This window comes from Oryzias melastigma, linkage group LG18, assembly GCF_002922805.2.
Source record: "Oryzias melastigma strain HK-1 linkage group LG18, ASM292280v2, whole genome shotgun sequence".
NCBI classification, from domain to species: Eukaryota; Metazoa; Chordata; class Actinopteri; order Beloniformes; family Adrianichthyidae; genus Oryzias; species Oryzias melastigma.
The window spans coordinates 21,821,008-21,846,211 of record NC_050529.1 but is presented as its reverse complement, the minus strand read 5'-3'; the positions used below and the strand labels follow the sequence as shown (position 1 = coordinate 21,846,211).

At 41.7% G+C, this 25,204-nt stretch overlaps 1 protein-coding gene across 3 annotated transcripts; it reads left to right on the top strand.

Annotated features, from left to right (window-relative positions):
- The first annotated feature begins 1,306 nt into the window (after positions 1-1,306).
- phka1a (phosphorylase kinase, alpha 1a (muscle)) lies at positions 1,307-25,194 on the top strand. 3 transcript variants are annotated; one of them, XM_024287480.2, is made up of 32 exons: positions 1,307-1,584; positions 2,904-3,062; positions 3,146-3,193; positions 4,984-5,152; positions 5,235-5,317; positions 5,397-5,477; positions 8,043-8,141; positions 8,214-8,360; positions 8,442-8,495; positions 8,813-8,935; positions 9,024-9,119; positions 9,193-9,300; positions 9,421-9,499; positions 9,587-9,721; positions 10,706-10,815; positions 12,423-12,567; positions 12,645-12,723; positions 12,793-12,860; positions 14,684-14,845; positions 14,927-15,021; positions 15,103-15,248; positions 16,680-16,833; positions 16,944-17,102; positions 17,168-17,297; positions 19,398-19,499; positions 19,579-19,694; positions 21,236-21,262; positions 21,878-21,922; positions 22,943-23,104; positions 23,182-23,235; positions 24,314-24,514; positions 24,584-25,194. In XM_024287480.2, the coding sequence occupies exons 1-32, from the start codon at positions 1,507-1,509 to the stop codon at positions 24,755-24,757; spliced, it is 3,588 nt and encodes a 1,195-aa protein (XP_024143248.1). In that variant the 5' UTR covers positions 1,307-1,506; the 3' UTR covers positions 24,758-25,194. The 3 variants fall into 3 exon arrangements, with proteins under 3 accessions (XP_024143248.1, XP_024143246.1, XP_024143247.1); XM_024287478.2 differs by having other exon boundaries at positions 12,793-12,959; XM_024287479.2 differs by lacking the exon at positions 21,236-21,262 and having other exon boundaries at positions 1,308-1,584; positions 12,793-12,959.
- Positions 25,195-25,204: the final 10 nt, after the last annotated feature.

The following is a 25,204-nucleotide window of genomic DNA, read 5'->3' as shown; positions in this document are numbered from 1 at the left end:
AGTGCTGTTTATTAGGTTACACAGTCAAATGTTAACAGTAATGTAACATTTTAGTTATTTAACAGGCTTCTTTTTTTTTAATTTGTGTATTTATAAATATTACATTTACTAAATAAATGTTTAGTTAGCAAGCTAAAGGTTTACCTTAAAGTTCAAGATAGATATGTTTTTTATAATTATATATCTAGCTTACAAACTAAATTTGATCAAATTAAACATTTAGTTGGCAAGTTAAATATAAAATATTTAATATTTTGATCTACATTTATATCAAATTGATTGAATATTTGGATTTTGAAATTATAATCTGACCAAATGTGTATTTTCCATATACTTAAGCTTTATAACTGAATATGTATTTCTTAAACAGGCACTGAGATCTAAATTAAGTATTTAGATTATAATTTAACAATTAGCTTTTTCAATAAATATTTAGTTTGCCCCAAACTCCAAAATATTTAGCTCTAAACTTTTAATTTAAATATTTATCCGATGATTTTGTCGCATTTTTCTTTAAAATTTGAGATATTTAGAACAAAAACTAAAAAAAGGAGGAGATTGTTGGCCTACAGGTAGGCCAGGTGCAGCTCCCACACACTGATGGAGAGATGCAATGATGATGATCTCTTTTCAACAGATGTTCTAGTATTTTTGACATTGTCCACTTCCTGCTCTCGCTGTTGCAGTCACTTGACGTATGTATCTTATTAGTCTTTCAACAGATCTTCCATGACTATGATTATCAAGATCTATGCTTTATGATTATCAAGACTTCCCTGGTTCAAATCCTAGCTTTGGAGTCTGCATGTTCTCCCCATGCATGTGGGTTTTCTCTGGGCACTTCGGCTTCCTCCCACAGTTCAAAAGCATGCTTTATTGGTTAACTGACTACTCTATAGTGTCCCTAGGTGAGTCAGAGTGTGTGTGATTGAGTGGCCCTGCAACAGACTTGTGACCTGTCCAGGATGTACCCAGCAGTAGCTGAGACAGGCTCCAGCAACCCCGTGACCTCAAAAATAATTCAGCAAGTTTAGAAAATTGATGGATGGATAAATATTTCTGCCATAAAACAGATATTAAACTGATTTTAATTGGACTTGTCTTTATTGTGTTCTCTTTTTGTTAAGCATATGAACATCTTATTTAAATATGAACTACAATGTGAAACAAACAAAACAAAATATAAATATGTACTATAAGAATGGTTACTAACATTTAATCGAGGTGGGGGTGAAAAATAAAGTACTTTCTCGTTGATTCCCCATCTTCTTGGGTAACTTTTATTTTGAAGGTTTATTTTCGGCACTTCCTCTGCCGCCTTCACTGTTTCCGGTTTCCTCCTCCCCGTCTCTCGGGCTCCAGGCTGGGGCGCTCGTCCCACACCGCTGGTTTAGCCGAACCTCGGTGTGTGTTCCGGTCAGGTCCTGGTGCAGCAGCGGACAGAATGAGCTCCGTCCCGGTGTAGTCTGGTTCTTTCCTGCCGGAGCGGAGCGAGCACCTGTCGGCATGAGGAGCCGAAGCAACTCCGGCGTGAAGCTGGACAACTATGCCCGGATCGTCCAGCAGACCATCCTGCAGCACCAGGTCAGGGTCACGCGCTGCTACCGCTTCAATGCTCAGGGGACCGGATCGGAGCCGGGCCGGAGCCGGTACTCCTGCAGGAGGGCAGGCACGGGGGTGGAGGGGGGTGTTTCACAAGGTTGTGAGTTCTGTAAACTTCTGGTGCGCGCACGTTGTGCCTCGGGAACGCGCGCTCTGTTAAAAGTCTCGACTTACTGATGAAACCGGTAAGGTTTTAGGATTTGAATGTAAAGTTCTATGCAGAAGACACCCAGAATAACATGGAAATAAATAAAAAGTTTATTTAGTCCTCCTGAAAACATTTCTCCAAAATGTAAAATAATATGAAATTAATCAAATAAAAGTTTTTTTTACCCACTTTGATCATCTTTTGATTTAGTTATTTTCTAAGACATAATTTCTGCCGTCGTTTATCAGAAATTCACCTCGAAGTTGTGGGCAGAGCAAGCCCTCCCCCACTTCCCATCACCCATCTGTTTACACTCTCTCCTGCTAGTTCAGCCCCCACACCTCCCAACCTAACATAACCAGTGCAACAAAAATGATGAACAATAGTGACAAAGAATCTATTTGTCTGCAAGTGGATGCATTAGAAAGGAGCTTTCGGCTTGCCGTAGTACCTTCAGTATCACACTTAGAAGCTTTTTCCAACTGCATTGTTTCTGTCTGCTCCTGATTCTTAATAATCTGAATAAAGAAATACTCAGAAACTCTTTTTTTTGCTTTATTTTCATGGGAAACGCCCCTTTCAAATGTCTTTGAACGAATTCACTTTTACTCTTGAAGGACATTTTTCTCTGAGGGTTCGTGTCCCCATAGGATCCACTTTCCACCCCCCCTCCCCTGCTGGTGTTCTCACTGGGGGGGTCATCTGATGCCATCCTGAAGCTGCTGAGTGTTGCTGCCCTCTGCCAGGCTGCAGATTTGCTTTCCTTCATTGTTTGCTGCTCGACTTTGTTGTTTTTGCGGAGATCTAAAGGATGGAAGAATTCATTCATCACTTTAACCCCCCACCCCCAAATTCAGATTTAATGCTGGCTGAACTCTTCTGTTCCACCATCAGACATTTGGGGGGGCACATGTAGGACAATCCAGGACCAGTAAAATGATTACATAACATCCTCACACAAACAATTCCTTGTTTTGTTCAAGAAAAGCCTAATTTCTATTAATCCAGATGAATCTGCCCGTAAATTTAAAAACAAAAGGTTGAGTTTTTGTGACTTTGGAGGTGCAGGAACTCAGAGGGATCAACCCCCCGGATGTGTTCAGTCAAAATGTAAAAACATTGACTTGATCAGCTGGTCTCGCCTGTCCAACAGGATCCAGTAACGGGTCTCCTTCCGGGCAGCTCAGACCAGCCGGACGCGTGGGTGAGGGACAACGTCTACAGCATCGTCTCAGTCTGGGCCCTCAGCCTGGCTTACAGGAAGAATGCTGACCGGGACGAGGACAAGGCCAAGGCCTACGAGCTAGAGCAGGTGTGTGTTTGAGTGTGTGTGAGTGTGTGTTTGAGGTGCATGCATGGAGTGCAGTTCATGAACTGTCTTCCCATGTCCCACAGAGTGTGGTGAAGCTCATGAGAGGTGTCCTCCAGTGCATTATGAGACAGGTAAGAGGTATTTTATTTCATGCCAAATATTCAGTTTTTTTATGAAATCAAATTTTTTTTCTAATGATGTTCATGGATAAGCACGACACAAAAGGTACATTCAGAGATACTGTAGCAGAAAAATGTCAAGAATCATCTACTTTAATTTCTTTCTCCGAATCATACTTTTGCAAAAATGGGAAATTTGCAGGAGCATCTCTGACATTTTAAACTAAGATCACATCAGCCCTGGCCAAGCCAAGCGACCACTTCCAAAGGAAAGTCTATGTAAACTTGGATATATGCGCCTTTCTGGATTCCACATTTAAAACTCTCACATTGAAGTGTAGCTACGCAAATTTCTACAGCCGTTTTTGAGCTCTTTGAACAAAAGGCTGTTGAACCTGCGTTGAAAGTTTAACCAGCTCAACTTTGAACATTTATGCCTCGTTTCCACTAAGCGATCCAGACCGGTCTGGATTTTTGAGCATTTCTATTACAAGCAGGACCAACTGGTATCATTCCCGGTCCCCCATTGAGCTGAGGTCCATAGAAAAATGGAATAGACCCGTTAGGGCGGGGCTTCTGTTGTCACGTGATGTAACCCATTGATTGGTTTGTGGCTCTTTTGTGGTTTTACGACAGCAGCAAGTGTCTGACCAGCACATTTTGTCCTCTTTTTGGCTGTATTTTAATTTGTTCCCGAAATCTTATTGCAAGGAATATTGAATTCTTTACATACAGTATTCCTCCTTATTGGTCCAACGCTCAATGGAAACGTTCACTTGAATTGCCCGGACCATTCTAAACCGGCCAGGAGAAGAATGGTCTGGTCTGTGCTCAGTGGAAACAAGGCATTAGAGACTCGGATTTGGTAGTGATGTATGTATGGATGACGTCCTTTTCAAGTCATGGAAGTGCCAACTGTTTGAAAACTGATCACGGAGAAGAAATTAATAATCGCTGTTTGTGTCCGGATGGAATTCTATGACATCAAATCTTTCATATATTGGAATAGAGCTGTGAAAAGAAAAAGCCTGGAGCAAGATTCAGCAGATTTACACCACTTTGACTTTTCATATCAAGCCTCTTCCAACTGTAGGTGCCATACATGTGCTAGTAAACAGTCTAAGAAAAAAAGAAGAAGAAGCCCCTCCCCCGTTTGTCCAGTGTGAACAACATGGGCTAGTCAAGAATGCGCATTTAGCACGCTCTTGAACTTATGCCACATTCCCAGTGTTTCCGTAGCCACAAACCTATTTTGTTTTTCTAGACACATAAATCTAAAGCTCCATCTCAGTAGTTTTAGACTAAGTTATCAGAAGGATACCATTAGTTGGTATCTAAAAATGTGGGCGGCGCTAACATCTCTACCTTCAAGTTTCCCTCCAGTGTTTGCAAATGTCTTTTCCACAAATCTCGTCTAGAGTCTTTGTCATTAAGGTTTGTCTTATTTGAGCTTCTGTGTCAGAAAACCAGTTTGGTGTCACAACGTCACATGGGGTGACTCCCAAATACAAGAGAAAGTATGTAAAACCGTTGGGAGTTCCTCAATTTCTGTACAAAATGGACACATTATGTGTGTTTTTTATCTTGATCAAAATCACAACAACGGAGAAAAACGTTGCCTGCCTAAATTACACCAATTTGTGTTTTCATGTTTTTATTGAACACGATCATGTTTCCAGTTTATGCTCAAAACCATGTAATTCCAAAGGTTCAGATATTTTCTCCAGCGGCGGTATCTCGATGGGTTTACAAAATAAAATTCTGCTGTCAAACCAATGACTTTGCTTCTTCTGGATCTGCAGCTAGACAAGGTGGAGAAGTTCAAATACAGCCGAAGTACTAAGGACTCGCTTCATGCCAAGTACAACACGCGCACCTGTGCTACCGTGGTCGGGGACCACCAGTGGGGTCACCTGCAGGTGGACGCCACCTCGCTCTTCCTGCTCTTCCTCGCTCAGATGACAGCATCCGGTAAGATGGAGGGCAGATGTTTGCAGAAGCTGCTTGTGTTGAGAGAGTTAACGTTCTTGCCCGTGTTCACGTACTCCTGCAGGCCTGCACATCATCTACACGCAGGATGAGGTGGACGTCGTTCAGAACCTCATGTTCTACATCGAGGCAGCTTACAAAGTGGCTGTGAGTCTGCATTCCTGTATCCTGCAGACAGTAAACACACACAGTCAGTTCAGTTGACGTGTGTCCTGCTTGTGCCCAGGATTATGGGATGTGGGAGAGGGGGGACAAAACCAACCAGGGCATCACGGAGATCAATGCTAGCTCCATCGGCATGGCCAAGGTTAGTGCACACGCACGCAGCAGCCCAGGCTGAGTGAAGGCTGGACAGCTGCAGCCGTAAAAATATCTGGCTCAGCTTCTGCTGCCGAGTCACTGCAGCGTCTGACATTTAAGTGACCCGACACTCTCGCATCAGCTTTGCTGCGGAGGGCAAATGGAAACTGTAGAGGAATATGGAGAAAATCCCAGTGCAGGTTTTTATTTCATAAGGGGACTGACCTTTAGGGTTTAGGTGGTTTGGTTTCATATCACACGAGTCGGTCAGAAGTTATTGTCACATTTGTGTTTCCGAGGCTCCACTTTGGCTCTGTCTTTGGTTCTCTTGTGGGGGTGCATGGAGGGTGTCAGGTTTTCAGTACTCCTTACTAATAACACAGAGCTCAGAGTGCTCAACACAGGAAGCACAGACTTTAATGAGTGTTCAGCTTTGTTAATGACAAATGCTTTGTTAGGATTCACAGCTCCACTGTCGCCTCGTGCAGTATGAAGATGAGATCAAACACCGCACTGCATTTATCAATCAAACCAAAACAAATTAAACCATACCAAAACCACCCCAACACCTATAAACATACCATACCCAGCATCATCTGGGTATACCATACCTGTACCATGCCTGTAACCATAACCGTAGCCACGCCCATACCCATAATGTACCCATACCCATACCATAACCATACCACGTCCATAACTCTACCATACCCGTACCATACCATATCATACCCATACCATGCCTGTCACCATAACCATACCCACGCCCATACCATACCCATACCTATACCCATACCATACCAAACCATACCGTACCAACCATACCACGCCCTTAAACATACCATACCCAGCATCATCTGGGTATACCATACCATACCTGTACCATGCCTGTAACCATAACCGTAGCCATGCCCATACCTACAACGTACCCATACCCATACCATAACCATACCACACCCATAACTCTACCATACCCGTACCATACCATATCATACCCATACCAGGCCTGTCACCATAACCATAGCCACTCCCGTACCATACCCATACCTATACCCATACCATACCAAACCATACCGTACCAACCATACCATCCCCATAAACATACCATACCCAAACCCAGCATCATCTTGGTATACCAAACCATAACATACCATACCCATACCACGCCACACCCATAGCCATAGCCATAACCATACCATGCCATACCATACCATACCATACCAAACCCAGCATCATCTGGGTATACCATACCCTTACCCACACCCATGCTATGCTATACCCATACCAAAGCCATGACATGCTATACCCTACCCTATAATACTTCATGATATCACAGTGATAACCAGCATTATTGCAGCTATTGGAGGTCTCCTGCTGGTTTTCTTAATAATTGATTTAATTATATAATTTATTTACTTTTTCTTTGACATTTTAGCATCTCATCCACAAATTTACAGACTGTTTTTACTTTAAAATTTGTTGAAGATTATTCTCTTAGTTCATCTCCATTATTCACATAGGTCCACTTTACAGTTGAGATTGTTTAAAAAAATGACTCAGAAAGCAAAAAAAACATCAAACAGAGCTTAGTCATAATGATTGTTGCCATCTAATTCATCCAGATCATCCAAATGAGGCCAGATTGTCTTAATCCTATAATACCAGATTATGTAAGTGACCAACAGATTATAGTGAAAGTATAATCCCCATCATGAATGAGCAAAAGCTGCAGTTCCATGAGTCGTTTTAACTCGCCGTTATTCAGCTCACTGTGGTTTGTATAAGAGAGAACTGAACCAAGTGAGTGTGACGTCACCCATAGAAAAGGATTTCAAATAAATGAAGTGAAATTTAGTTGCCATTTTTTCACGATAGGGATGCTGCCATGTTGGAGCCCGACTACACCAGTGTGTAAAGATTGGTCCAAGTCGGTCTGAGTAATTGACTCTATAGCACCAATCAGAAATAGGTTTGTTGGAAGGTCCCTACCATTTGAAAGCTGGCTTGAGAGATTCTGTTAATCAAACGGTTTCGGCCATATCAAGGGACATCATGAAAATGGAACATACCGTTGTTATGATTGTGGTGAGAGTACCATGATGTGTTTGTCAGGAGAATGTAAGTTACACAGACTTATGACATTAAGGAAAGGCTGCCGTACAGTACCCCAATGCCACATTCGAGTCATTAGTAAGGTGCAAGTACTGGTTTTTTATTTACTGCACGCAAAAGACCAACGCAGGGTGTCCATGTATGTAAGATATCCAGGCAAATCGCACCCTGGTTGACTGAATTCTAATAGTCAGAATAGTCAGTGCACAAATTTATATCGTGAACATCACCATGTCGACAGCACAGCAAAAAATATGCGCTAACATTTTCTCTCTACTGGTTCACTTAGTGGTCTACTACTTTGATATTTCATGGGGGCCACACAGACCCCACACAGATTTGTCAATTTTTCGCCCCCAGACAGCCCATATCTACTTGTAAGGACAATGCTGACTAAAGCCTTAGATAACTTTTTAGTTGTTTCCATTTTCTCTGAGGCTTTATGAGGTTCTCTGTCCTCCAGGCGGCTCTGGAAGCCCTGGATGAACTCAACCTGTTTGGAGCTAAAGGAGGACCTGGATCTGTGGTCCATGCTCTGGCTGATGACATCCAGCACTGCCAGGTGAGCAAACACCTGAAACATAGAACTCCAGACTTAAAACCAGCACCATTCATCTTATTTTCCTCCCATCAGTCCATCCTCACATCCATGTTACCTAAAGCCTCCATCTCTAAAGAGGTGGATGCCGGAGTTTTGGCTATTCTTACCTATCCTGCCTTCGCCGTAGAGGACATGAGCATCGTCACCACCACCAAGGAAGAGATCATCTCCAAGCTGCAGGTCCGCCAAAGGAGATTATTATCTGTATCGTTTTAATAGTTTTCCGACACTAAAACAAACTGTCTGGTCTCTCTGGTTTAGGGTCGGTACGGCTGTTGCAGGTTTCTCAGAGATGGACACAAAACTCCCAAAGAGGTAAAAAAGCTGCAGGCAGACCCTACAGTTTTTGTGTTTTATCCCCAAATAAGTAGGAGCTGAACTGGGAAACTTTAAGCTGTTTTAATATTCTGGCTCTTGGACTTGAATAGTACTGGATTTTAAGAAATCTAATATATGATCTAAAATCAATCTTTTATATATATTTCATATTTTGTTTTTATTCTTGGATAAACCTGCTGGTTGGAAAGCTACCCGCTAACATTCTCAGTCAAAATCGTGGTATTCTGAGGTAAATTTAGGGGAAAATGTGCAACTGAAAAACGAATATCCTTTTTGGTGTTTTTGTCCGTAAGGATCCGAACCGTTTGTACTACGAGTCTGCAGAGCTGAAGCTGTTCGAGAACATCGAGTGCGAGTGGCCCCTCTTCTGGACGTACCTCATTCTGGACGGCATATTCAGCAACAGCCATGAACAGGTCAGTCACACCTGCAGGTGCGTTTCCATGGCTGCAGGAACACCCGTGCTTGACCCGATGACTCAAGCTCATGCTGGCTGGGATGCAGGTGCAGGAGTACCAGGAGGCGCTGGAGGGGATCCTCATCAAGCAGAAGGATGGCATACGACTGTTTCCAGAGCTCTACAGCGTTCCTCCAGATAAGGTCACCCTCATCCTCTGGAGGCCCCTACAGACCACAAGAGGCTGGTTTTCACTGAAGGTCTGTGTTTGAACAGGTGGAGGAGGAATACATGAACCCCCACACGGTAGAGAGGATCCCGATGGGCACATGTCCCCTGAAATGGGGCCAGTCCCTTTATGTTCTGGGAAAACTCTTGTCTGAGGTGAGCTGTCACCAAATGACGCCAGAAACCCGAAGTCAAGCACCAAGGAATCCTTTTCCTTAAAGAATGTTGTGTTTTTACAGTGTTGGTCATTTTTATTTTGAATTTGTTCAATTTCAGGGGTTTCTTGCTGCCGGAGAGATCGACCCTCTTAACCGACGTTTCTCCACCGTGCCCAAGCCAGATGTGGTCGTTCAGGGTGAGTCTGCTGCACATCTAAAGCATGAACCAGAGCTTTCATCAAAACATGGATTAAAAAAAATAACAAATTGTCACCTCCCTCTAGTGTCCATTTTAGCTGAGACGGATGAGATTAAAGAGCTTTTGCTGAAGAACGGCATCGAGGTGGAGAACATCGCAGACATCCACCCTCTTCACGTGCAGCCCTCCAGAGTCCTCAGCCATATCTACGCAAGGCTCGGTACTCATGATATGGTTTAGTTTCTGGAGCTACATTCACTCCGCCCTCTGCAACTCACGTTTAAGCAATCAATTCCAATAAAAATCTATGTAAATGTGCGTAAATACGCGTTCCGGGTTTCTGAATTCGAAGCTCCAGCACTAAGGCGTAGCTTCCTACTTTTTACAATCATTTATGGGTTTAACGTACATTTTAGCAGATTTTTTTTAAACTTAGTTGATGGTGACATTGTTTGAATTAGCATTAGCATTAGCATTAGCATTGCTAATGTGGGAGCTAATATGTCTCCAAAAGCCAGCATGTTGTTGATCCTCTGAGATGAAGGTCTTTGCAAACACTACAAAAATCTCCCAAAAAGGATTCCAAAAATAATTTTTTTTTGTATTGAATTAGCATTAGCATTAGCATTGCTAACGTGGGAGCTAATATGTCTGCATTAGTTCAGCATGTTGTTGGTTATCTCTGGTTCTACTCAGTATGTGGAAATGAGAGTTTCCTTGGATACGCAACCCTACACTCTAGGTCTCATTCATGCACATGCAAGTATATAAATACAAAATATATTTAATAAATGTGGAAACATGTCAGGAAAACATGTTTTTTTTCCAGGGAGAAATGTGGAAGTGTTTAGCTGATATCTCAATATGTAATTGAATAAAGGACATCAGATTATCCTGTCACTCAAAACTCAATTAACTCAAGAAATTCATTAATAATCAGATATTTGCTCTATGTATAAAAATGCTTTGTTGAAACTAATGCTTAGAGACATAAACACAGACTAGAGTTATGTTTAAAATATTAGTTTTTCAAAATTGAATAGATCTTTCTCCTCTGGAACAGGAGTTCCCGATTCAATAAATCTACTTATTGATTTCGGTTTTAAGTAATTGCGTTTACTGGTTTTAAAATCAGTAAATCTATCTTTGTGGTCTTCAGAACATACGTTAACTGTGGGATCTTCAACTTTCGTTTGTGTTTCAGGACGTAACCCTCGTCTGGGCCTGACAGGACGCCCATACAGGAGGATCGGAGTTCTGGGAACCTCAAAGTTCTACATCATCAGAAACACCATCTTCACATTCACTCCTCAGGTACTTAAATGCAACAGACAGTGAGGAACACTAACTTAGTAGTTCAAGGTTTTAGGTCCTGTTCTTACAGATCCTCATAGGGTATTTAACCACAAACTAGTTCTTGAAAGCAGAAGGCGGCTAGTCCACTGCAGTAATCGAATGAGTTAAGGCAGATTTACAGATCCATTTGTGGATTTACTTCACCTCTGTTATGTCTGCGTCTGACATCTGTCCCTCCGCAATGCAAGCTCTACGCAGGACTTTTATTTGTAGTCCTTTGACGCTTCAGTGTCTCGACCAAAATCCAGAGAAACAGGTCCAGGTTTCAAAATAAAACTTCATTTTACTAATAGAAATGTATAAAATGTTACTTTATATGTAAGATGACGTGGTCACTCGATGACGCGTGTCAACACTCTATTGTCCATTTTTACCATGGACATCATTTATGACACTGACATGCATTTTACAAGGTCTCAGTGAGGAGGGAGAGGATATGCTTAAATTTAAGAGAGCTTTACAACAGGGGGGGCTGTACAAACTACTCTTCTAGCAGCAGGGGGGAGGGGGTACAGTCCTAAGACACAACGGTGTGACAGTAGCTGCGTTTCCATTAACCCTTAATAATAAATTCTGTTAATGGAAACACCTTGTATTTATAAAAAAAAAAATTGCAGGCTTAGACGAGGTGGTTTTCAGGGTGTATTGAAATGGAGATTTTTCGCAAAACTGCAATGGTCAAATAAAATTTGGGTTTTGGTATGAAGTGGCTGTCCTGAGCGCAGCACAGCGGGCGCCACGAGAGGTCCCACAGCTTCACAGCTCATTATAAGTTGTGTATCATACGGAATCGTACAGTTACTCCGTAAAATCACCAACCGAGATTTCCTTATTGCTTCATCTGTAGCTGCGTTTTTGCAGCTCAGAACTGTAATTAGACGCAGACGTCTCCTTTGATGGATGAGGATGGTAAATGGTAAAAAGTGTATTCTTGTATAGTGCTGCTCCAGTGCTGTGACAGATACTTGAAGTGATCTTGTGTTTTTAAACAGAAAAAAGGTCCAACTGCTCACTTGTTAGGATGGTTAATTAAAAAAAAAAAAAACTCTGATCAGCCTGTTAATAGGCTAGCTGCCCTGCACGTGCGCAGGGTGCGCGCCGAACTGCTGTGACATCACCCAAATGCTCCCTTTTAGTGAATTAAACAAAAAAAACTTGATCTCATCCATTGCCGTGTTTTTAATGGAAGCACAGTTAATGTAAATGAACTGGCGACCACGAGACGGACTCCCCACGCAACGGAGATGCACCGCAGATGGTTACATTTGGGGTTACTGTGCACACTCTGATAGATCTGGAGCTTCATGCTTTTCTATACGCCGCACATAGAAATCTTTAGCAAGTTCTTTCTGCAGCTGTGTAGCCACTAAGAAAGTGTTGACATTATGATAAACTCTGTGTCAAACTCATATTTCCCCATGATGTTGTAAAGCCCCATTTCCTCACCAGAGTCGTGTGATTGTGTTACTTTTCATAACAAAGAACATATAGGACTTTAAAGAATCCTCATAAATGTCATGAACAGAAACAGACTGAAGTTTTCAATAATTGACGTTATTTTCAAGTTCATCGACCACCAGCAGTTCTACCTGGCCTTGGACAACAAGATGATCGTGGAGATGTTGAGGACAGAAATCGCCTACCTGTCGTCCAGGTGGAGGATGACCGGACGGCCGACGGTCACCTTCCCCGTGTCTCAATCGATGCTGAGTGAGCCTCCTCCGACTGTCCTTCATCCGTCGCTCATCCTCTTCACTACAAAGATGCATTTGCGCTTGTGTCTTCAGCTGAAGACCACTCCGATCTGGACCCGGCCGTCCTGGCGACGCTGAAGAAGCTACAAGATGGATATTTTGGAGGAGCGAGGTGAGTTCTGACGCTCCAGGAAAAGTCTGAGCTGGTCTTTGAACTGCTGACTCTGCCCCCCCCCTTCAGGATCCAGACGGGAAAGCTGTCAGAGTTCCTCACCACCTCCTGCTGTGCTCACCTGAGCTTCCTGGATGGTAAGCGCTTCGGCAGCATGGGCTCCCACGCCGAAGAGAATGATGATGATGATGATGATGCCGGCGATGGATATGTGCATGAGTTGCATTGTGACGATGGTAAGACGACAAAGCTGAAGGTGAGGAATGATTTCAGCAGCTGTGGGAAATAGGATTGAACATTTTGACCTCACTGAATGCGGCTCTGCAGAGCTTCCTGTGCTACAGCCACAGTTTCTTGACATTTTCTGACCTTTTTTGAGGTTTTTTCCATTGTAAGAGGGGGAGGTGATGAGGATTTAGTGACAGGTGATACCTGCTGGTTTACCTGTTTGTCTGCGGCAGCATGAGCTGGATGTGCATGTGTTCGTGCACGACTGAATGACGTAAAGCCCGTCTGATAAAACAAAGAGACTGATGACGGATTTAGGTCACTCAAGTGAATCTAGTTGGGTTACAAAAGTTGACCTCGTTGTGTTGCGTTCAAGAAGGCACGTTTAGCATATGGTGATCACGTTGGACTGCTGCTACCTGATATTAGCTCATGTACTCACAGTTTGAAGTTTTGTACGTAGAGTCCAAAGACTAGGGATCACAAAACTCACGGTTCAGATCATTTTTCAGATCACAATTAAATCTTGAATGAAAAAGTTAAAATCAAACTTTAATTGATTTTTGAAATTAATTATAGTATTGAAGCTAACTCTCTGCGACAGACTGGCGACCTGTCCAGGGTGTACCCCGCCTTCGCCCTTCAGTGGCCGGGTTAGGCTCCGGCACCCCCGCGACCCCAAAAGGGAAGAAGCGGATAAGAAGATGAATGAATGAATGAATGAAGCTAACTCTGGACACATTTAAATATTATTATCCGTAATTCATGTGCAGGTGAGGTGCTGCCATGTCACCTTTTCCTGGCGGTTTTTGATCCTCTTTGCTTGCTTTCCACTTCCTCCATGACGAGATTGAGAAAAGTTTTCGATTGAAGCTCCTCCCACACGTGGCGGCAGCTTCAGGTTAACAGAATCTTTGATAATCGTCAAGAAGCAACTTAGACTCTCGTTAAAACACAGATTGCATTCAGAGTGAACAGACAATTGATTTTAATAAATGCGCACGTGAGATCTGCGGTACACGTGTGGGCTGAAGTGAGCCATACGAATCTGTCATTCTGGTGTCACACCGTAGCTTGGTTTCGTTAACTTCCTGTTATAACTTCCCGCGAGAGTCTGTTCTGTCGCAAGCTCTCTGCGCTTTCAGTTTTGGGTGCGAACTTCCATGATGGTGTTTGTGATGAGCGGGAGCAAAAGAGATAAAGTGCAAAGGAAGCAAACGTTGTTTGTTGGGTTTTTTAGGTTTACCTGATTAATGATTCCTTGGAGACCGGTGTTGCAGATTTGGAGACAAACTGATCCATGTTCTCATATTTCTATTGGTGGAAGTCATTGTTGTGTTGAAATGTAAATCTTCATCAGGTTTCTTGAGTCTTCTCATGACCACAAACTCAAAGGATCAGACCTTCTTCACCACGTTGGACCCCCACTTCCTGTTTTCTCTCATGTAGAGGGAGTTTTAGCTGCTGAACTCCACATTCATCCTCTAGACTTGTTCTCTGAGCTTCACCGTGTTCCATGAAAGGCCCTGAGGGGTAATATGTCACCACTGTAGGAGAATTTATACAAATGAATGAACTGTAACTGGAGCAGCATCTTGTTCTGTTAGGAATAGAAACATGCTAGAGCATCTTGAAGACTCCTGAAATCTTTGTATTATTTTTTCTAAAATTGTTCATCAAAATGAATAAAAAACGAGATGATTTCTCCTCTTCTGTCTCTGGTGAACTCCAGAGGCAGACGACCTTGCTCAGTACCTGGATCACCTCCTGGCTCACTCGGCTCCCAAGAAGCAGAAGCCCAGTGCTGAACGAGTGGGCCGATTCAAAGCTGTCGCTACCAAAACCAAGGAGATGGTCTCCTTAATAAACAAGGCTCAGGATCTGAACATCCACAGTGAGTTCACCTGAGCTGTTCCTTTCACCTGTTACTGTTCTGTGTTTGGACTAGAGGTTTTCCCTTCTTTGTTTTGTCCAGACATCGGTATGTACCTTCCCAACAAGCTGTTCCGAACTCGTCATCTGTCGCTCAATCTCAACCTTCCAGAGAGCGCTGTCCCTGAAGAAGCTCAGGTTCCTCCACATCTGCTTCCAGATTCCAGCATGTCTGATGCAGAGATGTCATCAGTTTGATCTGGATCTTTTGCTGTGCAGGGACCAGAGGTGTCCATCACCGCAGAGAGCAGCATCCCCAGAGACGCCAGCGGCGCCGTGGACTACAGCGCTTTAGTCCAGCTGCTGAAAGACACCAGGAACATCCAGGACCAGGCCGACATTCTCTACATCCTCTTCAAAGACAAGTGAGAGGCTGCAGACTCTTGATATTTCTTTGAGTTTATCAGATCTTTTACAGGAAGTTCTCTTTATGCATGCTTTGAAAATGTGAAGATTCATCTCTGAAGGTAAGATGAATCTTAGGTAATTTGAAGGACTAAATGAGACAATTTGAAATAAATATGTACACCATTAAATTATTAAATAAATGTGTCATTAATTTAAGTATAAATTTAATATATTCTAAATAAAATAAAATATTAGACATTTATTTATATATTGAGAAAAAAGACAATTCAGGACTGGCTCCTCCCCTTTTTGGGGGTAGGAAGTAGAACTGAAACAACGAGGCAGACCCAAAATAAAAGTGGGATCAACTTGATGCTTTTAGGGTCTCCTTAATCCCATATGTTCCTGAACTGTGTCTGACAGTTCAGTCCTACTCCAAAGATATATTTTTCTGTAGTTAAATTGCTCCCGGTGGTATTTTAATTATTATTATTAGGTTTTAAGCCTAAATTAAAAAGTTTTGTCATTTTTTTAAGGCATATTTTATACACAGTGGCAGTAGTTAATTAAAAACACAATTCTGTTGTGGGCGGGACTGTTGGTTTCCCCATTACTGAGAACTATGTTTGTGGGTTCACGCGTGAGCTTGTAGCCTCAAGCTAACATTAGCGGTGCAAAATATTGGATTGATTCAGTCGTACACTTCTGAGCCAGAATCGCAATTCTCTACAGCACGAGTGGTGAATGTTCATCTCGCACACCTAAGCCAGGGTATACGCAGGGGGAGGAGTGACTTTAGCCCCGCCCATTTTTTTGCTACAACATTAGTCTGAGCATTTTCTAGCATCCGGTTTTCTGATCCAACACGATTTGAATTAATAAATACTCAGAAATACAGTTTTAGTCGTAAATTATTTTATATAGGTCCCTTTACTATGAGAAAAATGCTACTTTTTTGAGAATATAAACTAGAGATGGATTGATAAAATTGATAATCAATCCGAATAAATCTAAGCTTAATTGATTAATTAAAAGTAGAGATCAATCATAACGCGTAAAGCTAAAGTCTGCTAGCTTGACGCTAATTTATAATGGGATTTCCTATAGGATAGCTAATGCTAACGCTCGATCGACCTGAACATACGTTGCTGACTAAATGAACATCTTTATAAACTCACAGGCAGGAATTACTAAACTCTTTTAAGGAAACATTTGTTGGTCACCTCTAAACATAATGGAATTTGGACAATCTGGATTATTGGAGTAATCTGGACTGAATTGGATTATAGAGTGTCGTATTGAATACATTTAGTCTTTTTGTGTAGTTTTTTTATACAACCTTTAAAAAGAATCTAAATTTAACAGAAGTGATGCTCATGTAAGGTTTGGGGGACTCAAAGGTTGGTGTGTCTGAACCCTCTGACGAACTGCTTTCCTGTCCATCTCAGGGGGATGGACTGGGACACAAACCTTCACGGGAGGGGCTCCACTGTCCGGTCTCTGCTCGGCGACCTCTACGAGAAGGCTGGCGACCTCAAACACTGGGGCCTGATCCGGATGATCTCCGGGATGCTGAAGAAGAAGGTGGAAGAGCTCGACTCGGTACAGCAAGCACACCTGAACACACCTTACAGGCGCAGCAGGTCTCGGTTTCACAAACAAAATCTGAGCAATGAAACATGTGGATGGAGTGTTTGCTTGTCTCCCAACAGGCCTGCTCTGACCTGCTGGCTCACCAGAAGCACCTGACGGTCGGTCTGCCTCCAGAACCCAGAGAGAAGACCATCACGGCTCCCATCCCTCCGGACCAGCTGGCCGCTCTCATTGACGAGGCCAGCGACGGCAACATTAGCGTGGCCATCCTCACACAGGTTGGTTCTCCCAACTACCTTGAGGAGACCTCATTTACTCATTTGTGGTAGTCTCTGTGCTGCAGGAGATCATGGTGTTCCTGGCGATGAGCATCCGCACTCAGCCCAGTCTGTTCAGCGAGATGTTCAGGCTCCGGATCGGCCTCATCATTCAGGTCATGGCCACAGAACTGGCTCAGTCTCTCAACTGCTCCGGTAAGATATTCTGTACTTACACTGGTCCAGAGTAAACCTGACCTTTAGTTTGACCTCATCAACACTATCCTGTCTGTTCACGTTTAAACGTCTGTCTCTATGGAAACGCAGCTTAATATATCCAGACTGTCCACAAATAAACCTGTAGTTACAGAGAGTTCTGAAGATATGGACATTCTGGCATTTGATGCACTTTAGCACGTTCTTGAATGTGCTTTTAGCCCATGGTGCTCACACTGGACAAGCAGGGAGGGGCTTCTCCTTGTTCTTTTGCTACTGTTTATCGCATGCCTGAGACGTGCTTAGTAGCTTAGTGTGAAGAGGTGTGATATTTGGAAGACTTGGTGTCATATAATTCCAGTCGGGAACAAACCAAAATTATTAATTTCTCCTCTATGATCAACTTTAAACAGTTCCATGAATTAACGGACGTCATCTATACTTAGGTACCAAATCGGAGTCCCTGATTGGTCAAAGTGTGACCTTAACTTTTGACAAGTTTTCAATAACTGTTTTGTATCTAGAGCCCAAAAAAGATCTAAAAAAGTTGTGTAACTACATGTGAACAGTAGAGTTTTAAATGCGTAAGCCCAAAATATACTTTTAAATAGACTTTTATTTTGAAGTAGTCATTCAAACACTCACTGCAGAGGGTGGTTTGAAATAGCTTGAAGTCCCACTCCAACTATTTAAATTGTATCCAGTGGTCTTTTGATTATGATTATGCAGTTTTTAGCCAAAATATAAAAAACTGTTTTGTAATTTCAAATATATTTTCCTGCAGCTTATTAGAAATAGAATTTTGAGTTGTGAGCATGGAAGCTAGCTCCGCTAATTTCCCAGCAGCCCTTTGTTTACTCTCTCTTAGGGTATGTCAGAAGTTCTTTAATACTCACTACATAGTGCACCATATAGTGTGTTCACAATTTTGTTGTTCTGTCCAAATGTACAATTCGAAAATCAAGTGCCCTTGAAATTTCCCAGAAGTCTAGTGTGCATCGAAGTTCACTACATTAGTGAATATAGACCACAATGCATTGCGCTCAAACCCATTTTGCCAAATAAAACGTGTTTAAATGTACATTTTTTAATAAACTAGTCACATTTTCATTATCAGAACACAGTGTAGTCACAAATAGACGTCATGAAACATTCGTATTTATTCAATTTTCACTTTGTGAAATCGTTGACATCATATCTGGTGTTTGAAAAAAACAAAAGAAAAAGTAGTGAGTATGGTGTCAAATTTGCTTTTAAAATCCAAGGTACTAGATAGTCCCGCACTGTATAGTTTTTGAGTTGTTTGGGATTAGGGTGAAAATATGGATTTAGCCTTAGTTAGCTTAGCCTTATAGCATCTCACAACCCTAAGCTAACATTAGCATAACAAAAAAAATGGCAAGCAATAGTTTAAGTATGCAGTCTTACAGTTTAGAACCAGACACCTGCTCAGACGAAGAAAATGAAGACGTTAATAGCTCTGTTTGTCTACAAGTGGATGCTATAGAAACGGAAAAGGTAGACTTTGCCACGCCCATTAACTCAGTCTGAGCATTTTCAAGCATCCAGTTTTCGGATCGAATGTGATTCGAATTAAGAAATACTCAGTAATGCAGTTTTTTTGTAAATACTTGTAGTGAGGTCCTCTGCTATGAGAAAAATTCTACAACAACATGTTTAAAAACACAAAAAAGTTCAATAAGAATTTAAATGCTTCTCTAAGCAGATGCGGGTTGTTTTATTTTGGACACCTGCAAGTACTTGAAAAAAGCTAATCATTCAGCACAGGCTCCGCCCCTTTTGGGGGTATAAAGTAGAGCTGAAATAATGCGGCAGATCCAAAAGAAAACTGGGACCAGATTAAGCTGAGAACATTTGAAGCTTTGATGAGAATATGTCACAAGTAAATCAGAGTCTCTGATTGGTTAAACTTGGTTTAACTTATGACAAACATTCAGTAGGCCTGAAAATGGTCTTAAAACTTTCATTGGAAGTGGCTCAAACATGATATAATCTTCTTCACTTATGGTCATTCTTATTAAATAAATTCACCATAAATATTAAACAAAAGCATTCCTGTTGTAACTGATGTGTTTGTAGGTGACGAGGCCACAGAGAGCCTGATAAGTCTGAGTCCCTCAGAGCTGAAGAACCTGCTCCACCACATCCTCAGCGGGAAAGAGTTTGGCGTGGAGCGCAGCGGTCAGTGGGTCCTCCGTTTGCGCTGAAGCTGTGGATCAGTGTCTCTGAGTTTATTGTCCGAGTTTGACTCCCTCTGCAGTCAGAGAGGGAGACGACGGCGTCAGTCCGGCCATCTCCATCCACCACCTGGGAAACGTGGGCGCCACCAAGAGCGAGAGAGCGGGCATCAGCAAGCTGAAGAGCGATATCAAGATGGTAAGAAGCTGAAACTGCAGCGAGAGAGTTAACCGGGATGGATCTGGAACTTGACTTATCTGGACTGGACCAGACTGACATCAAGTGTTCAGGGGAAGCTAGGACTAGATGACCTGTTCACCTGTCCTGTAGCAGGTAGACCCTTATATCCACCCTTAATGCCTCCCTGATTGACACTCAGTATTAAGGGGTTAGATTGGGGTGTTAAACCACCAAATGGTTCCAGAGTGCAGCTGTGTCTGCAGTTCACCCCTCCCCCAACGGATGGGTCAAATCTCACACATCTATGTGTGTAACAACTACTAGGATTTTAATGAGGGAGAATTTTGAGATTAAGATACAGTTCACAGTAATGTTACATTCGGCATTGCTCGTTCAAGGATGTAACATCTATAGATATTTTTACTAGTACTGTTAATCGATTAAGAAAATAATTCAGATTAAAAACACTTTTTGGATTGTGATTAATCGCAAGGTAAATTTGATATGAAAATATGCGGCTTTTGAACAAAAACAGGCCAGAAAAGAAACGTTTTTCTTTCTTTTTACTGTCTGAAATGTTTTAATTTATAAAGTGTTTACTCAGATATCCCAGAAGCGCAATTTGTGCACATAAACACATCAACAGTAAGAAGGAGAACTCTAAAGACTTTTATGTTGGCATAAGAAGCAAACATTTTGTTTCTGCACTTTAACTAATTCTAGGATGAACTTATATCATGATCTGGGTGAATACTTGTTTCTGATTGGCTGCTGGGTGTGGATGCGCATCTTAAAAGGAAGTTCCGGTCACATATCCCACGGGCGCAGGCTTCCTCAAAACAAACGTTTGCGTCAGCTTTCTCTCTGAACTGATGTTTGTTGACTGTGATTAATTTGCGTTAATAAATATCAACGCGCCGATAATTTTTTTTATTAATCGAATGCATTAACGTTGACAGCCCTAGTTATTCCTGTGCTTCTTTGTTCAAAACTCTCTGGGGTGTTCACACGCCGCTACGTCCATTTTGGCCTCTGAACTCGTATTAAAAGTTAAACCAGTTAAACTTCGACCCATCAGGGACTCTGATTTAGCTGTGATGGATTGCTTCCTTTTCAAAACACCGAAGTACCATCATTTGAAGATTGATTCAGGAGGAGAAATGAATAATTGTGGCTTGTGGCCAGCTGGAACTCCAAGCCTTTTATAGATCAGGATAGAGCTGTGAAAGAAAAAGCCTGGAGCAAGATTCACCAGATTGACACCACTTTGACATTTCACACTAAACCTCTACATGCACTAGTATCGGGTAGCGACGGACGCTAAAAGCGTGTTCAAGAACCTATATTTAGCACGTTCTTGAGATGACACATGTCTGGTGTGTATTAAAAATAAGATCCAAATAGTAGCTAATTAAGACTTGGAAAGTAGAGTCTAATCAAACTCTGACTGGACTTAACCGGACCCGGTCTGACCTGATCAGCCCAACAGCTAAAGGATAAATCAGGGCAGGATCTGTGAAAAGAGACTAACCCAGCTGACTGGTTTTATGTTTTCACAGCTTGAACACACGATATCTCTGATGTCTGTGAGTATGATGGTCATCAGAATGGTGCTAATTCACCTAATGGAAGGAGAGCATGAAGCCAATCATGAGGGGCATCAATCTGAATGCAACTATGGCTGATAATTTGGTTTATTTGGATAAATAAAATAATAAAAAAGGTCATTCAAAAGTTTCAAACTAAAGCAAATTGACAGGAATTACAGTTTAATCAATTTTTATAATGTAAATCTCTTTGAAACCAGAATAAAATACTTCAATTAAGACCTTAATCTCTGTCACACTCCAAACTAAAAAGAATAATTTTTATTCTTAACTTGAGCTTTGTTAAGTAGAAGTTTGTCCATCATCATCGGGAAGAAAATTTCAGACTTTAGCTGAATAAAACTGAAGGGTGAATTTCTTATTAACTCCTTACCGAGACAGGTTTTTTAATTTAGTCTCATAATCATAATTAAAAAACCACTGGGAACGATTCAAAAATAGATCAAAAGATTAATTGGTGTAGGACTTTAACCTAAGAGAATAATTCTCCCTCCCAACATACATTTCTAAACTCTTTAATTATCGTGAAAATGGAAATGTCTCTTCCAGACTGTTTGAATCCTTCTCTAATTTTTTTCTTCTTCTGCTCTTCAGGGCGTTCGATCTCCATCACTGGATCTGGAAAATCTGGAATCTGGGGTAACATTTGTTTTGAAATATATTTTAAGCAGTTTTTTTTTTCATTTTCAAGAAGGACTGCATGGTGGTGTAGTGGATAGCACTGTCACCTCACAGTGTATGGAGGACCTAAGGAGCCAAAATGAAATAAACATATACGTCATTAAATTAATAAGTAAATGTGTCATTAATTATTTAAAATTGGCATTAAATAAATAAAAGTGGAAATCAATAAATAAATGTTGGAATATATGTGGCATTAAAATATTAAAATACCACATTTTAATATTTAATGACATATTTAATTGTTTCATGGCCCAGTATAGGTTAAAAGAGACTAAATTAAATAAATATATTTAATATGAAATTATTAAATGTGTCATTATTTAAAATTGGCATAAAATAAATAAAAGTGGGACATTAAATAGTGAAATATGTCATTAAATATTTAAATGTGCTATTTTAATTATTTTAATGCCACATATATTTCAACATTTATTTGTTGATTTCCCCTCTTATGTATTTAATGCCAATTTTAAATAATTAATGACACATTTATTTAATAATTTAATGGTGTACATATTTATTTCATTTTGACTCTTTAGGTCCTCCATAACGGCGAGAAGGTCATGGTTCAAATCCCAGCTGGGGATTCATAATTGTCCCCCTGGGTGTGAATGTGTGGCCCTGGAACAGCCTGGAAACCTGTCCTGGGTGTACGCCGCCTTGACCCCACAGTAGGTGGGATAGGCTCCAGCAGCTTAGTGGAGCCAATAATAGATCCAGTGGGTTCAGAATGGATAGATTTAAAGGGAACCACGAGAACCATTCGGGTTTGGGGGGTGTTTACTATCTTATTTACCCGCTTCCTCACTTTTAGGATCAGAAAGTACTAAAGTTCCTTCCACCAAAGCATGTCAGGAGGCTGACCTAGCACTGTTGAGTCACATAGAGGGGTGTTGCACCTTTACACCAGTAGGGGGTGCTCCTCCTCTAAAAGACTTCTATTTTTGTTTATTTCTGTGTGTGTTTGCCGCTCAGAGGTACCGACTGCCGTCCATAGAGTCTCTGGACGTTTCGGACACCATTCCTACCATTAAGGACACCAGACATGGACAGTGGCTCCGCAGGAGGCGGCTGGACGGAGCGCTAAACCGAGTTCCTGTGGGCTTCTACCAGAAAGTGTGGAGGATCCTGCAGAAGGTTTGAAATAAAGACGCCAAAGACTCTGAATCAGTAAGTTGATGCTCCTGAACCGAGTCTGCCTCTCTCTGTTCCAGTGCCACGGTCTGTCCATCGAGGGCTTTGTTCTTCCATCATCAACCACCAGAGAGGTCAGGCTGTTCACCTTCATCATTTTTAACTGAAGTTACTCGGCTTTTTAATTGCTGCTGTATTTACAGTAATACAAGATTTGCTGTTATTCCTGAACACATTTCTGTGAGGAAGTAGGAGGTTCTTCATGAGTTTATTCAGGCCTTCTTAGATGATGGTTTAAAATGGTTTTAAGTGATGCAAAAATAATGATATTCGGTTAAATATTTCATATTCCATATAAAAGTTCTCAACTCCATTCATCAAACGGACCACTATTCTGGAATCGGTACGCAAAGAAGTGTAATTAACCCTCTAAATATCTGAAGCATGTTCAGCATTAAAGGGGCTGGTAGAGAGTAGCAACATGTCTAACTTTAGCAGATGGTTTGTAGACAAAATATATTACTGACAAATCTAAAGCAAAAGAAAAAAGCAGAAAGGGAAGTTGTATCAGTTCATGAGAATTTAACAAGGTTCCTGCGGGGTCATAGAGGTCAGCGGTGGAGAAACCTCAGCCCAGGGGCCACATTCGGCCCGTTAAATCATTTAATCTGGACCAACACACTGGAATAAATTACAATGATAATCCATATTCATTTTGTAATAATAATCTGTAATTTTTTATATATTTCCTTATTATATTTATAATAAGATACTTATTTTGTAATCATGTTGTGTTGGAAGATTTGTTTTTTTTTTTTCAGGTAATTTTCCAACATAACAAACGCAGCGATTGTGTTTTCCCCTAAAAGACATCAACCAATTGGTGCAATTGGCACTAAAATACTTGGTTTTTAAATTTAAAAAAGTATTTTTCTTTTGTCAAAATTCCATGTTGTTTCTTTGTAATGCGAGGTCGCTTACCAAAACACTGATCCGGCCTATCTGCCAAGTTTTAGAACCCTAAGTTTGCCCACCCCTGCCATAGATGGTACATTTCCTCCCCGTTCCAAACAGGAAGTACCCGCTGGTCCCAGACTTCTACTGAAAATTAAACAGCTACTCAGTCAGAATAATCATTCTTGCTCTGGTGTCTGTTGCTAAACCAATTTTTTTTTTCATGGTATATTTTCTTTTTTGTCTCTCCTGCTGCAGATGACCCCCGCAGAAATCAAGTTCTCCGTTCACGTGGAGACCGTCCTGAACCGCGTCCCTCAGCCTGAGTACCGGCAGCTGCTGGTGGAGGCCATCCTGGTCCTCACCATGCTGGCCGACGTGGACATCCCCAGCATTGGCTCCATCATCCACGTGGAGAAGATCGTCCACTTGGCTAACGACATGTTCTATAAGGATCAGGTCAGACCCCCCCCCCTTACACACACACACACAATGACCCCCCTCATATTGTTTTCTTCTACCCCACAGAAGGACCTGGGGGCCGAAGAGCACATCCTAGAAAAGGATCCGTCCACGGGGGTGTGCAGACTCCTGTACGACAGCGCCCCCAGCGGTCGCTTTGGAAGCATGACCTACTTGACCAAGGCGGTGGCGGCGTACGTGCAGGACTTCCTGCCTAGCGGGGCGTGTGCCGTGCAGTGAGGAACCTGGAGAGACAGAGTTCTCAGTCGGCTCTGAAAGGAACGTGGAGCTGTCAGAAATATTGCACATTACCGTTTTCTGCTTCTTTGTCTGAAGTCTTACAGAAGCAGATCATTTAAAGATGAAAACTTCTTTTTATATTCGTCACTTCTTCACTAATAGAATCATTAAATGGTACAAAACTGCAGTTTATTTCTCAGATGACTGATTGATCAGCAGAGGTTTTTAAGGTTACCTGTAGTGATGGTGGTCAGATTTTCACCTGAAAAACCTCTTTTTTTCTTGATGGATTTTTTTTTTCAGTGTTTCATATTTGCATGGAAGCTAAGCTGCTATAATGGACTTGATAGATTTATTTTTGTTTTACTTTAGTGCCCCCTACAGGCTGAACTGTAAACAGGCCGTTCTGCAGAGAATAAAGGGAATGTTGGGGCAAACTCAGTCTGC

Excerpts from the sequence above, each read along its gene's own strand:
- phka1a (XM_024287478.2), top strand. The coding sequence starts at position 1,507 with ATGAGGAGCCGAAGCAACTCCGGCGTGAAGCTGGACAACTATGCCCGG. Across the intron at positions 9,120-9,192 it reads ACAGCGTTCCTCCAGATAAG|GTGGAGGAGGAATACATGAA; the intron begins GTCACCCTCATC and ends GTGTTTGAACAG. Across the intron at positions 9,500-9,586 it reads GCCAGATGTGGTCGTTCAGG|TGTCCATTTTAGCTGAGACG; the intron begins GTGAGTCTGCTG and ends ACCTCCCTCTAG.